Here is a 14,246-nt window from a genome sequence, read left to right as displayed (position 1 = left end):
ATTCGATCAAACTGTATCTTTTGAAAGCTGTGTGATTTTTGATGATGAAAACACAGACTTCTTGAAGGTATACTGTAGAACCTCAAAATGAGAGTGTGCAATAAGGACATGTACATCTTCCCCTCTTTGCTCAATTTGATCCCTAATCCTAGTGTTTAGTCCTTACTACATAAGGTCCTCTGTACAGACCAGTATTTGGAAATAAAACAACAGCATCAATGGTCTCACTGAGCAAAGTGGAAAAGAATCCAGCCAGTATGAAAAGATGGTTGTAATTTTGTTTGCACACGCTGTTAATCAGTTTCTTCCAAACAGAAAAATAAAGCTGAGAATTGTTTTCAGCATTAAATTGAGCATTTAGCTCAGTTTCTTCCATCACTAGATAAAGGATTAGTAAATTCCTTTCAATTCCTGAATGCCCAAAGGTCAAACTGTTTAAGCAGATTCTCTGTAGTGAATTTGGTCATGTTTCCCATTGGAAAAGGGAAGGATTTTGATCTAAAATAATAGAAGGCTCTGAGTTCAGGTAAATATAATATGCAGGGCCTTCAGCATGTCTTCTTTCCCTCTGGTCAGTTTTCTGGGTCTGTGTTAGCCCAGTAAAGAAGAAAGTTGTGCCTCACGTATTTCTCATGCTGAGGCTGTGCAGGAGAGCGTGGCAAGAGCAGCCACACCTTGTACAAACAGGACTCAGACAGCTCTTCTCATGATGCAGAACAGTCAGTAAAGACTGCACGACCTGCCTGTGCTGCCATACCGAAACATTTAACCTTCTGTCTCCTGCCGGTGCTCTGCATTTTTTCTCGGCCAGGTGACACTGGTCTGTGCAGGAATTTGCAGTGCCTTTTCAGGCTATTAATAAGTTGTAGTCTGAACAGCTCCAGACTGCACTAGCAGTAAGTTGCTGAGGTCCCCATGCAGCAGAGGGTGCCCCTAGTCCTGGAGCACGAGAGGAACAGCAGCTCCTGCCATAGGGCAGAGAGTGGCACAGGTGCTGGGAGGCCTGCCCCTTTGCCAGGCGTTACAGGTCCTGGGGCTGGATTCGCTTGCTCAGATTTACTGTGTGTACTCTGCTGCCTCACATAAAGTCCTTGTTTGTGGGGAGAGAAGGTCTTGCTGATCACTTGCAGCTTACATTTCCACGTTCCCATGGAATACGCCATCATACGGGTTGTGGTTGGGAACCAGTGGGCCCAGGATCTGACTAAAACATCTCTGGTGAATGGCATTAGCTCTGTCACCTTGGTGCTGGAGCTTCTGAGAGCAGAAGCAGTGTTTTAATCCCCTTTTCTGCTAAATAACTTGAGGCATTGGAGTGTACTCTGGTTACAGCTTAGGTAAAGGAGAAGGGCCTCCACCTGCCCCACAGCCAGCGCTGTTCCCTTGGACCCCTCTTCCCAGCTGTGCTGTACAGGACTCACTGAAACGTGATTTGGTGGAGCCAGCAGGAGGATGGATGCAGCACTGTCCTTCTGGAGAGCCTTCTCTGAGCAACATTTGCACCCCAAAGCAGGGTCGGTTCCTGGAAATGCTCGCCCTTGCTGGGAGCTGTGGACTGACTTTATCTGCTCTGTTTGCCAGCATCCAGTGTAGAACTGTGCTGGCTGAGAACTGAAGTGAAGCTAAGGACCTCAGGAATTTACATGTCCTGAAGAGCATCTTTCTAGCGAGCATTTCATCTCGGCGACACACTGCTAGTCAGGCTGCTGTTTGTGGGGAACATATTATGGCTCTTGCTGAAACTCCTCCCCTCAAATGCAGACTCAGGCAAGGATTTTGCCTGCACTATTTCCATGGCCAGTTGATTACATTTGCTGTAGAAAACAAAGAGATCGTATCAATTAGTAGTTTGGCTAGGTACCTTTGGTGACATCTCAGTGGGCACAGAACAAGCTCTTCAGCTGTAACCCTTATCCACAGAACAAAGTTGCTTTAATTCTCTTCAGTTTTACAGCTGACCTCTATGTGCTGCTGATGTGCTCCTGGCTTTTTTCATTTGCGCCAGGCCTTCGTAAAACTGTGTTATGTTGGTGTGGCAGTTCCCCCCCTTCTTCCTCATGGAGGCATTGTTTGGAATAAATCTTGTCTGTTATTTTCATACTACTTATCCTACTCTGACTGACCAAAAAATGAAGGAAATTTCTTTCTCAGGCTGTTTTATTAACTATCTGCAGTTCAAATCTGAGCTGTCCTTCTGGAGCGTGTGCGCCAGTATTTGCAGATACTCTCTGGAGCATTCGTTACCAATTCCTTCTATTGCGTGCATCTGCCAGTTATCAGTTAGTTTCATTTCTTTATCTTTAGGATCTTCTTTTTAAGCGTGGAAGAACTTGTAAGAGAGAAAAGAGCATCTTGGGAAAATGTAATAGGTGCGGCATGAACTTAACAAAATAATTTATCTTCCAGATAGTGAGTGAATAGACTAGGTGGAAAAAATGAAGGAAGTAAGCAGGGAAAACATTCGGAAAGGCCAATGGAATTGGCCGCCCAGCATGTGCAGCATAGGTCTGGGGTGTTAGTGATCCCGCCGTGGGTCTGACGTGCTACCACTAACCTTGGGTGAATGCCCTGTCAGATGCAAAGAGGCCCCTGAATCTGAAAAACAAATGCATACAGGATTGCTGCCTGGCAGTTGGCAATGTGGGTGACTCACCTGCCTTGACTGAAATCAAGCACTTGTTTTCTTCCATTTACAGTAATATTTGTTTTTCTTCCCCTTTTACCTTCTAGCCCAAACCAACTAAGGGAAGGATGCGCATCCATTGCCTGGAGAACGTTGATAAAGCCCTCCAGTTCCTGAAAGAGCAACGAGTGCACCTGGAAAACATGGGATCTCATGATATTGTGGATGGGAATCACAGGCTGACACTTGGCCTTATTTGGACTATTATCCTGAGATTCCAGGTGAGGATACATGCATACCTATACACACATTTGAGATTTCCATACTTGTTTGTAATCTATTTTATTGTGCTTTTTAAGAGTGGACTGATCAAAGGTACTTGGTATCTGGCAGGGTCATGTGTTATTATTTTTATTTATTTCCTAATAAATACGAAGCTCCAGTCACAGACATAGACACTCTTGCAGACCTAGGAGGAAATGCTACACTCATCTGTTGATCACCTCTGCACTGATTGTCATTATCCTGGCTGACATTGTGCTTAAATGGATTAAGGGTGCCCACAGGAATTCTTTTAGTGTCTCACTTGAAGGCAGTGATTTCTTGTTTTCCAGCAAGTTGCACGTTGGTCTTTGCCCTCAGTTAGAAAAGGCTGGAAAGTCCTTTTGCAAAAAACCTACAATAAAAAACACCTTCTAATTTGGGGGTTGCTTACTGTTTTCGAAATATCTTTCGAATATCGAAATTATCTGCCTAACTTTCAGCAATAGCAATGTTGCTTCACTGAAACTATGATATTTTTTTTTAAAAAAAAGCAGTGAACCGTCTCCATAAAATCACAGAATCATAGAACGGCTTGGGTTGGAAGGACATTAAAGATCACCTAGTTCCAACCCTCGTGCCAGGGATACCGCCCACTAGGTCCAGGTGCCTCATCCAGCCTGGCCTTGAATACCTCCAGGGATGGGGCATCTACAGCTTCTCTGGGCAAAATAAGATATTTGTCCATGCGAAAGAAAAAATGTTTGCCTTTGTTTTTAGTATTTTCTTTTTTTTTATTCTTTTTTTTTTTTTTCTTTTTAAAAAAAAGGTATCAGCCTAGAATCTGGAATATGTATTTGCGATACTGCTAAGGGTAAACAATGTTTCCTCCAAGCTTGAGGTTGGAAAATGTGTTTGCTCCTGTGAAACTCCTGGTTAGCTTTTGCCTGTTGATGCCCCTGAAAAGACCACTACCTGCTGTACCCCTCGACCCCAGTGAGCTGGATGTGCTCAGCATCCTGAAAGAGGTGCCATGTAGGGTGAAACCATAATCCTGTATAGAACAGGGTTTGCCTTCACAATTGGAAATGTTTTCTGCTGAAGTTTAAATTGTTTTGCCTACAGACTAAAGAAAAGAGAAATCCTCTTGTAAAATAAGGGCAGATGAAGCTTTCTTCTGGGATGAATGCTCCTAAATGAGGAAAAGCTTTTACCTACTTCCACCTTCCCCTTCATCATAGATTTCCTTGTTACTTATGTTTTTGATAGAATTTTTTCATCTTTTCAAAAAAAGGCAAAAAATGGCGTTTACTCAGAGGAATGCATAAAGCTTCTTTGTTAATTTCAGATCCAAGATATCAGTGTTGAAACTGAGGACAACAAGGAGAAGAAGTCTGCTAAAGATGCATTGCTTTTGTGGTGCCAGATGAAGACAGCTGGGTAAGCGTGGATTATGTGATTATCTCTAAAGCTCTACAGCATTTTGAGTTTTCATTGAAATCATTTTAAATGGGCAAGTACATATATCTCCTTAAGTGGATTCAACCAAGAGAAGTGAACTGTTGTTTACAAATCAGAAAATTCTGAGTTTATTATATTAATTCTGTGCAATAAACATACCAACCTGATCATCCATGAACATATATAGCATATGCTGCCTCCTGTCCACTCCTACTTTGAAGAAATAACTATGTTAGGGTGTTTGCCACCAGTTTTCCCTCTTTCCCTATAAAATGACATAGATGTATGCAGGTGTTTAAAACAATTTCAGCTTTGCCCTGGTCTGCAGTACCTTTAGAGGATGCAGTCATTGAGTCCCTTCTTGTAAAGAATGATAACACCACTAGCTTCTATGGTGAATTGTTACTGTCAGAGTGAAAGTGAAGTTAACATGTCCTGGGTCTCCAACTCTTCATGTGTATTCTGGGAAAAATATAGAAGGAACAGAGCTGTTCCATGGAATTACAGTCAAACTTTCCCTTTTGATTGCCATGTGAACAGGTCATGGGCGAGCTAAAGATTTGTTGTATTCTGTCTGCATCTTTGTGTATTGATTGACTAGGACTTTCTGAGCATAAAAACTGCTCTTAATTCTGATATCTCTTCAGACTTTTTTTTAACTTACTTTCAGAGCTCAAACATGAAATTACTTTTTGTTTAATGACGTAAGATACAAGTGTGCATTTTAAGTGTCAAAAGTGCTGAAACGTATTCTGGACTTCCTACAGTATTTTTGCCCTCCAGGCATAATGGGTTTTCTGTTCGTGTTTAGTGTAATGTAGTGGGATCCACCCAGCATGTTGGATAAGATAGCAGCAAAGGTGAAGGTTGGTCTCTTGTCTTGGTTGAATCTTTTACTGTGAACTAGAAGGGGAACCGGAATTTGTGGCATAGAAATACTTTGAGAGCTGCAAGGAAAACAAAGCTGATGGTAAGGTGGCTACTGTTTCATGCTCCCTGATTAGGCACATGGATTTCTAGTGTGAATTTGAATATCCATGTATCATTCTAATTCTTCCTTTGACAGGGATTTTCATAAATGGAAATATTTCCAAAACATTTCTCTAACAGTAACTTTTTTTCATAATTAAATATCCATTGTTGCACGTTTACCCCATGAAACATGGATGTCCTGCTGATGAGTTGGGGCACTTCAGCATTATTCTAGCAATATATTTCATCTTCTGCTTCCAAGAACTCTTAGAAAAGTCGTTTGTAAGCACCCTGAAATTTGTGGAGACTTAAAAAATACCAAACTCACCAGACAAATTTGGAATCCGTGTACCCATGGGGCATGAAGGTGGCTATCGCATGTGCTTTGTTTAAAAGTCAGATGGTGAATAGGGTCAGTCCTTGAAGATGCCCTGGCACAGCAGACAGTTTCAACAAAAACTTAATGCATCACTGCTCCTGTGGCACCTGCATCCTCAGAAAAGGTTTCACTCCTCTCTTTTCCTCCAACTGTTCCTGCTCATTTCTTGAACTGGATATTTTGAGTACCTGAAAATGATTATTTGCCAGCAGCTGAATTGGGATTAGGCTTTAAACTTCTAGGGATCTGAAACCTCATAGGCTTCAGGTTAGGCATCAAGCTATTAAAAAAGGCACATCAAGTGATTACTTCAGAAGGCATTTAGAGTCTTCGTTTAGGAATGCATAGCAGTTCTGATGGGTTTACAAGAATAAGATGCACTTACCTCTAGTGTCTGTCTGGTTAGAAACCAGCTGTGATGATAGCTTGTCTGTTATGGGATGGTAACGTCCCACCCTTAGGTTTACAACAAATACGTCACTCCTGCAACCAGCCCTTAGTGATAAAGCATACAGAGCTGCAGCAGAGATGCTGTATTGATCGTGCTCTTTTTGCTTTGTGTTCTGGCAGTTACCCCAACGTCAACATTCACAACTTTACAACAAGCTGGAGGGACGGGATGGCTTTCAATGCACTAATACATAAGCACAGGTATGTGTGGGGAAACATCCTTATGGATTTTGAAAGCTTGGACTGGTGCAGTGTGTGCTGTGTTTTGAAGTTACACTGCAGCTTGATTTTGAAATCTGTGGAGGGGAGGAAGTGGAAGAATTGCTGAGAGTTTTACAGCAACTTGCCTTTCACTCTTGTGGTCACTGTGAGCTCATCTGGGCAACAGCTTCTCATGTCACAAGTCACGTTTGGTTTCAAGAGAATAAATTATACACACGATCATTTTATTCTGCGAGTGACCAGGTTGGAAGAGAAGCTTTTACACCTTACTGAGTAGCTCACGCTGAGCTCTGGTCACCCAGAATTGAGGGGTCGGCGGTTGGGGCACAGCGATGGCCTGGAGGAGGAAGAAATCCCTGGGCAGGGATGGCAAAGTCTGGAGCTGGACTTCGACATGGCTGGCGATGCCACCCATTGGCAAGCTCGGGTGAAGTGAGACAGCTTGCACACATCCATCATCATGAGGAGAGACTGTGTGACCACAGCTTTGACTGTTTATTTTCCAGGTCACCTTTATCTATGGTAAACCATCCTTGTTTTTTTGCCATGGGCTAGGTTCTGCTGCTCTGCCCTGTGCTGGGCATTACTTTGTTCCTTTAGTACTCCGCTGAAATGTACAGAGGCACTGGGCAAGCGAAACCTTGGCATCCCGAGAGGCCAGGGTTTCTGAGGATTGCACATTTATTTCGTTTGTTCATTTGAGGGTGGCTGCACTGTGCTTTGGGAAATCTAAAGAATTTTTCATCCTGTCTAGGCCTGATCTGATTGATTTTGACAAGCTGAAGAAATCAAATGCACACTACAATCTGCAAAATGCTTTTAACCTTGCAGAGCAACACCTTGGTCTTACTAAGCTCCTGGACCCTGAGGGTAAGCATTCCTGCAGTTTTAATGCTTTGCAGCTCTTTGTGGGCTTTTTTTTTTCCACCCCTCCTTTTCCAAGGACACTGTTTTGTGATAGCTTTTTGTATTAAAGAGCAGCTGGATGCTGCTGACTCACTTAGTGATACAGCTAGAGAGGGAAGGAGAGAATGCAAGATGTCTCCTGCAGAGGACAGAGCTGTGGAAGCACAACAGCTTTAATTCTGAATTTATATTCCCCCATCTGACAAGACCACTGGACAGGCCATGTGTACATAAGATCATTCCAGTTAAAGGCGCCCTTCTGGTCTGCTCTGAGAAACACTTTGCTTCTTAGTTTGAGCCAGAAGATGACAAATGCGGACTTCACCCAATAGTTAGCAATTTCTTTCACAGATTCTTGGGTGAGTTTTAGCCTGTGCTTTCATGAGATTGTGCACTTGTGTATTGGAAGGAGTGCTCACAATGCTAGGACAAGAAACTTTCTTGTCACAGGACAAATAAATAGAGGCCATGTATTCGGGCAAGTTTCTTCTTGCTTATTTTCCATAGCCTCAGAATTGCTGCAGGAGAGGAAATAAATTGTTTTCCATCTGTATATCTCAGAAGATTTGCTTAGACAGACTTGCAGTTAGCTTTGAATCTCTCTCTCTAAATACTGATACAGCACTGAAGTTTTCTGCCAAGTCACACAGGCACAAGGGAAGTTAGCCACACAGTCTGTGACAAAATCTGGCCCAAAGACCCCTCACCCATATCGCATGCTTTGACCATGGTCTGCACTGAGACGGATAAAGGAGAGCTTCTTAGTGATAGAGTTCAATACTGCACAACACCAAGAAATTCAGAACCAGTCCAAAGCTGCTGAATTTATTTCTGATTAGGATATAAATTGTAGGAGCTGAACTGTCACTGAACCCATCTCTCAGACTCTTGAGCCCATTCATGTTGGATTATTGGCTTTGTTGTTTTAACTCATGCACCCGCAGTGTGCTAAGACAACTCTTGTTTGGTTTGCAGATATCAGTGTTGATCATCCTGATGAAAAGTCAATCATCACCTATGTGGTGACATATTACCACTACTTCTCCAAGATGAAAGCATTAGCTGTTGAAGGAAAACGTATTGGAAAGGTTTGCAAGTTCAAGTTATCAGTTGTTGTAAAGTAGTTTAAATCTTTCTGATTCTTATTTTTCCTTCTTGGGTGTTAATCCTTAGAAAGTCCCCTGTATGGGAGTTTTTAGTTTTGCTTTTGAAACATGTTTTGAATGTTAAATATTCCCATATGTCCATGAGGAGTAGTTAATTTCCAGCTGTCTCTTATTAGAAAACATTTGGCTGGTGTTTTATTTTTGTTTGTTAATTGTGCATCATTGCTGCTTTTCCTTTCCCATTAGCTGCTCCTCACCCTCTGGGTCCTCTGTCTCTTCTGAAGCCCAGAAAAGTTCCTCATTTAAAAAATGTGCAGTCATTCTCTGCCCTTTGGCAAAGCTGCCCCCATCCTTACAGCTAGCAGACTGGATGTGAATCCTTTTGTAAGCCTTTGCTCTGCCCCTCTGTTGCCTTGGGATCATGGGAATTCGGTGCTGAGAAATGCAAAGCCCTTGTTCCTTGGGGAGCACAGCCCCCATGGCGCTCAGGAGTGAGTGGTCTGATTCATAAGCCAGCAGAGCTTCCTTTATGCAGCTTGTTGGATTGAGATGACTCTGAAGAGCACTGCCCTTGAATTCATCTTTATTTTGTGCTGCTTGTTGCAGGTGCTTGACAATGCCATTGAAACAGAGAAAATGATTGAAAAATATGAATCGCTGGCTTCTGACCTTCTTGAGTGGATTGAACAAACCATTATCATCCTCAACAATCGCAAATTTGCCAACTCGCTAGTTGGTGTGCAGCAGCAGCTACAGGCGTTCAACACTTACCGCACAGTAGAGAAACCACCGAAGTAATTTTAATCTTAGCTTAAAAAAGCAGTGGTCTTGTTTTGTTTAGTCAGTCATTGATTTTTGTTTTTTTTAACAAACATCCAAGTAATTTTAATCTTGGCTTGAGAATTTATTTTTCTGAACAGAATCAGGTATCACATTTCTAATTGGCACTGACCATTATTACTTAGAACCTATTTGCTTTATGCTATTTGATATGCACATAGTAATAACAATAGCAATAATAATTAAAAACGTGTGTTGTCTGTAGGATCTTATAGTACTGGAAGCTATCATTTCACTGAGGTGCCTGCCTTGTAATACAAGTGGTAATAGTATATACCATGCTAGTGCAGTAATATCACCAGCCATGTTTGCTAGCATCGTACAATACCAAGACACAGCTATTGAAAGGCTCTTACTGCTTTTCCTAAATCAAGAGGAAGTGTGTCTGGCTTTGTAAAACGTAGCTCTGCTTGCTACAACTGATACAACCAAAGCCATGCAACTTATTTCTGGAAGTTTCTTTTAGCATTATGTTATCCGATCTATTTATTATTTTTGTCTAATATAAGTCCTAATGGATAATAATTGCAATTGAAAACATTACAAAGTATCCAGACGTTTTCTAAAATTGCAGTCTATTCCCTAGTGCCTCTGCAGTTTGTTTATTTCCCAGGCATACAACTCAGGGAAAACAGTGGGAAGAGTTTATTGACTGCAGCCGGCAGTTTAAATAAAACTTCCATTTCTTGGGTTGATAAACTAGGACAACAAATGTAATAGAATTAAAAAATGCAGTCTTCTGTCTCCCCAAGGGGCTTAAATCTAAACAGATAGACAACTGACTTCTGTGAAGTTGTTTTTTTTTCTTTTTTTTTTCTTTCTGTTTGACCCATCTGGTTGGAAAGGCTATTTCTGCTGCTTCCAGTGTTCACACAAGATGCGGGTGTTTATCTGAGTGTTCCATTCATAATGTCAGTATTGTAAGGAAGTGCTTTGTAATAACCTAGTAGTAACGAAAGCTTTATTGTAACTATTCTTTTGGAAATTTTGTTTAGGTTTACAGAAAAAGGAAACCTAGAAGTGCTACTTTTTACCATCCAAAGCAAAATGAGAGCCAACAATCAGAAAGTATACATGCCAAGGGAGGGCAAACTCATCTCTGACATTAACAAGGTAAACTGAGCCAGCAGCTGCTATGCGACTCAGGATTTTGTTTTTTCCTTTCAGTCTCAGCATACTGGGAAGAAACGCATCTGCTGTCTCTAGCCTTGACGTGGGGAACCGTAAGGCATGGGAGAGGTTGGGTGATATTTTCCCTTCTCTTGGACTCGCTAATCTGAACCGAGTCCCTGGGTGGCCTCAGCATCTGTAAGCTGTTCTGCACGGGGAAACACCCTCAGTAGTTCTGAGCAGTCAGTTATGGATCCGATAGCCCTTGCTCATACAGGGTTGTACCTATTGCTAATCAGCAGAAAATAGCAACAATATCAAGATATTGCAGCCCTGCCTACTTAGTTTTGAGGAGATTTGTCCCAGCATAGCTCCCTGCAAGCAGGAGGTCGAGGGAGTCTCAGCAGAGCCATGCGCAGCAGCAGACACCGTGTGTTGTTCAGGGCTGTGGTGCCCTTGCAACACCTCTGCCTTCCCTGGCTCCCAGCGGGGAGCAGAGCTGGCCCTCATCTGCCTCGCAGCCCCATGGCCCACAGCATGGGAGAATAAAGGAAGCGCTGTGACCAATCCTCTAGGTTCCCTCTTGGGGCTTATGCAGCTATTTTTTATGCTGGTGCAGCTGGGAGAACAGCAGCAGAGCTGACAAGCTCTTTCAAGGATAACAAACAACTTAAAACTGTGAGCTCTCCTCATTTGTGTTTGATCATGCCTGCCATTCCCAGAGCAGCTGTTGTGGGCGTCTGTGGCCTCGATCTGCATCCTAGAGAGCAGTAAACTGCGCAGCTCTCCTGTTTGCGTTAAGCTCCTGTGCCTGCAAATGCCTAAAATACTTTGGGTTTCAGGCAATTTCACATCTGTTAGGATTTAGAAGAATCTAGGGTAGTTTGTGTTTAATTGTGGGTATTTTTGTTGTTTGTAAGGAGATCTGAAAGGTGATTAGCTGGCTTTCAACATGCTTCTAAGGCTCTGTTTTTGTAGTATTAATGCCATGCATGTGAATAACTTCTTGCTTTGGGGAAAAAACAGGACTTGCATGCAGCAAAAGTCACTGAATTCTGTACTTGTTTTCCTTTCCAAAGTGGATGTAATAAAGAACAATTGTAAATTGATTTTAGGGATGAGATGGCGTGAATCTCTAATTCTCATCTCCTAAAGGAGAAAGATAGAATCCCTTCCTTGGGAATAGCACTCAGAAGATTTTGAAACAATTGCTTTCTTACACATTGAAGCCAAAGTGGTTTGCTTAAGCTTTGTAGGAGGCAAATAACAAGTGAACTCAAGAAAATGCATACAAGATAAACAAGACTTAAACCTCTTGCTCAGAAAATGAATTTATAAATTGAGACCAATTTTTAAGTCATGCCCTTACATTAGCAGACAAGATGTAAGGCCAGCCTATATAGACCAGATTCATTGGCATTTAAATAAATTTGCCAGTTCTGAGAAACTTGGCTGAAGTGACTTCAGTACTGATTGCATGTGAAGCACACATGATTTATCATAACCCTATATGAATGTGTAGTTAGAAGATGCATTTTCTTTTTCTTCACATCTTCAGGCCTGGGAAAGACTGGAAAAAGCTGAACATGAAAGAGAACTGGCACTGCGAAATGAGCTCATCAGACAAGAGAAACTGGAACAACTTGCACGCAGATTTGATCGCAAGGCAGCTATGAGAGAAACTTGGCTAAGTGAAAATCAACGTCTAGTTTCTCAGGTGCTGCTTTCAGAAATTGTCTGTGTGACTAAAATGATTCCTTTGAGTAATTAAAGGATACAGTTCTTGTAAAGAGAACATTTCCTCTCCTGTGCCACTTATGTTACTGAATCTATGCATATTTATATTTATTGTATGTGTATAAAGGTACATTTAGTGTATATGTGTATATATTACTGTTCTATTTTTAATGTATTCACACACACCCATTCTTGGAATCTATTTTTCTGTATTCAAGAGATATTCATGTGGAAATAACTACCCACAGTCAAGATTTTCTTTACCTGAATATTTAGGTCAATTCAACAGAATAAGCCCAGGAATAATAAACATATCATTATTTGAGGTGGCTTTTGAAAAACAAACAAGCAAAAAACCCAAACCCTAGGCTAATCCTGATGGCCGCCATGGTTGTTTCACCAAATCTAGTAAATGATGTCTGATTTTATCAGAATTATCTCTGATTTTATCAGAGGAGTTTTCAGAGCATTTTGAGATCGTGAAATCATAGAATCATAGAGTATACCAATTTGGAAAGGACCCACAAGGATCATCGAGTCCAACTCCTGAAATCGCTAATGAGAGTGTTCTGCACAATCAGAAATCATTTTAGAGTTTGAGCAGTAGGGCTTTTCTCCTCGGCAGCCATTGCTGAAGAAGTTTTTCTGTCTTTACAGGATAATTTTGGCTTTGACCTTCCAGCAGTGGAGGCTGCAACGAAGAAGCATGAGGCTATTGAAACAGACATTGCAGCATACGAAGAACGAGTCCAAGCTGTGGTTGCAGTTGCAAAGGAGCTTGAGACTGAAAATTATCATGATATAAAACGCATCACTGCAAGAAAGGACAATGTTATACGCCTGTGGGAATACCTCCTGGAGCTGCTCAGGGCACGGAGACAACGGCTGGAGATGAATCTTGGCCTGCAAAAGATTTTCCAGGAAATGCTGTACATTATGGACTGGATGGATGAGATGAAGGTAGGTGTTGCCCATTCAAGAACACAGAAAAAATATATTCTAGAGATGTGTAAATGTCCTTTTTTTTTTTTTTTTTTTTTTTTTTTAAGATTCGTTTTGCCTATCTGGTTTAGTTGGCAAATTCAGAAGACCCACATTCATGGGCAGTGAACAAATTTCTTATACCTTATGATGATATTTTAAAATAAAGATTAAAAACAATTAAGGAAAAGGACCAAGCTTGCTTCTACAAAACGACACGCTTCTATAAAAAGACACTTTTCATCTTCGTGCCTCTCTCATAAGGGCAAGAGGCTTTGGTTAGAGTGCTTGGGTGAGGATACAGATTTCAGTGAAAGGGAATTACATGATCTCTCTCCATCACCACTGACATGAGCCACCTTTTCACCACTGTGCTTTTAAAAGCATGGAATTTCTCAGTCTGTTCTGCTGGGACCAAGGAAGGGGAGGAATTGTAACTTTGTTCTTGTCCATGAGCCAGCAGAACTTGGAAGCTGTTGGAGGAAAGAAAGATGTGTGTAGCTCGCTGGCAGCTCACAGGACCTGGACTGAGTGCCTTTCAGTGGTCCTGCTGAGCTGACTTGGCTTTTCATCATTAAAGAGCATGGTCGATTTCTCCATGGTTCTTCATCAGGGATTTGAAAAATGTTGGTTCAAATTCACATCAGTCATACCTCTCTAAGGTTGAAATAACTCTTCTTATGTCCCTAGTGTTTCTGTGGAGTTTAGTCGGTGTAACAAAGGAGAAACAGTGTAAGGCATGAAGGAGTCATTAAGAAACAAATAGCATATGGCCTTGAGCCCATTTTATTTGTCTTTTACATTTTTATCAGGTGCTTCTGCTGTCTCAAGACTATGGCAAACATTTGTTAGGAGTCGAAGACCTGTTGCAGAAACACGCTCTTGTGGAAGCTGACATTGCCATTCAGGCTGAGAGAGTGAGAGGGGTCAATGCATCTGCACAGAAGTTTGCCACCGATGGAGAAGGTAACTAGCAGCCAACACATCCTCCTTAGTTTTAGTTATATATGGGGTTATCTGTAAGCATCATTAGTTCTGCAAAGCACGTTAGGTTAAGTTCAGCACCAGAATAAGAGAATCCAGCTTCATTTTTTCCTTCTTCCCTCACTGTGTCAATGATTAATTTGTCAAGTTAGCCTGTTCAGAAGTTCGGTGCGGCTTGTGTTTTGTCTGCTATGTCACACTCCTAACCAGCAGC

General features: G+C 41.7%; 1 protein-coding gene across 6 annotated transcripts in view; it reads left to right on the top strand.

Moving 5' to 3' along the window:
• SPTBN1 (spectrin beta, non-erythrocytic 1) overlaps window positions 1-14,246 on the top strand; it is a 134,902-nt gene that overhangs the window by 80,805 nt on the left and 39,851 nt on the right. For all 6 annotated transcript variants that reach the window (XM_035565501.2, XM_050710061.1, XM_035565500.2 and 3 more), the window contains 10 exons: window positions 2,731-2,904; window positions 4,233-4,324; window positions 6,267-6,347; window positions 7,123-7,238; window positions 8,250-8,362; window positions 8,987-9,174; window positions 10,216-10,333; window positions 11,889-12,047; window positions 12,725-13,027; window positions 13,861-14,014. In XM_035565501.2, the coding sequence (XP_035421394.1) occupies window positions 2,731-2,904; window positions 4,233-4,324; window positions 6,267-6,347; window positions 7,123-7,238; window positions 8,250-8,362; window positions 8,987-9,174; window positions 10,216-10,333; window positions 11,889-12,047; window positions 12,725-13,027; window positions 13,861-14,014 (1,498 nt within the window). The remainder of the gene's footprint in view (window positions 1-2,730; window positions 2,905-4,232; window positions 4,325-6,266; window positions 6,348-7,122; window positions 7,239-8,249; window positions 8,363-8,986; window positions 9,175-10,215; window positions 10,334-11,888; window positions 12,048-12,724; window positions 13,028-13,860; window positions 14,015-14,246) is intronic.

Source organism: Cygnus atratus, chromosome 3 (assembly GCF_013377495.2).
Source record: "Cygnus atratus isolate AKBS03 ecotype Queensland, Australia chromosome 3, CAtr_DNAZoo_HiC_assembly, whole genome shotgun sequence".
Lineage (NCBI taxonomy): Eukaryota > Metazoa > Chordata > Aves > Anseriformes > Anatidae > Cygnus > Cygnus atratus.
This window is presented reverse-complemented; position numbering and strand designations above follow the sequence as displayed.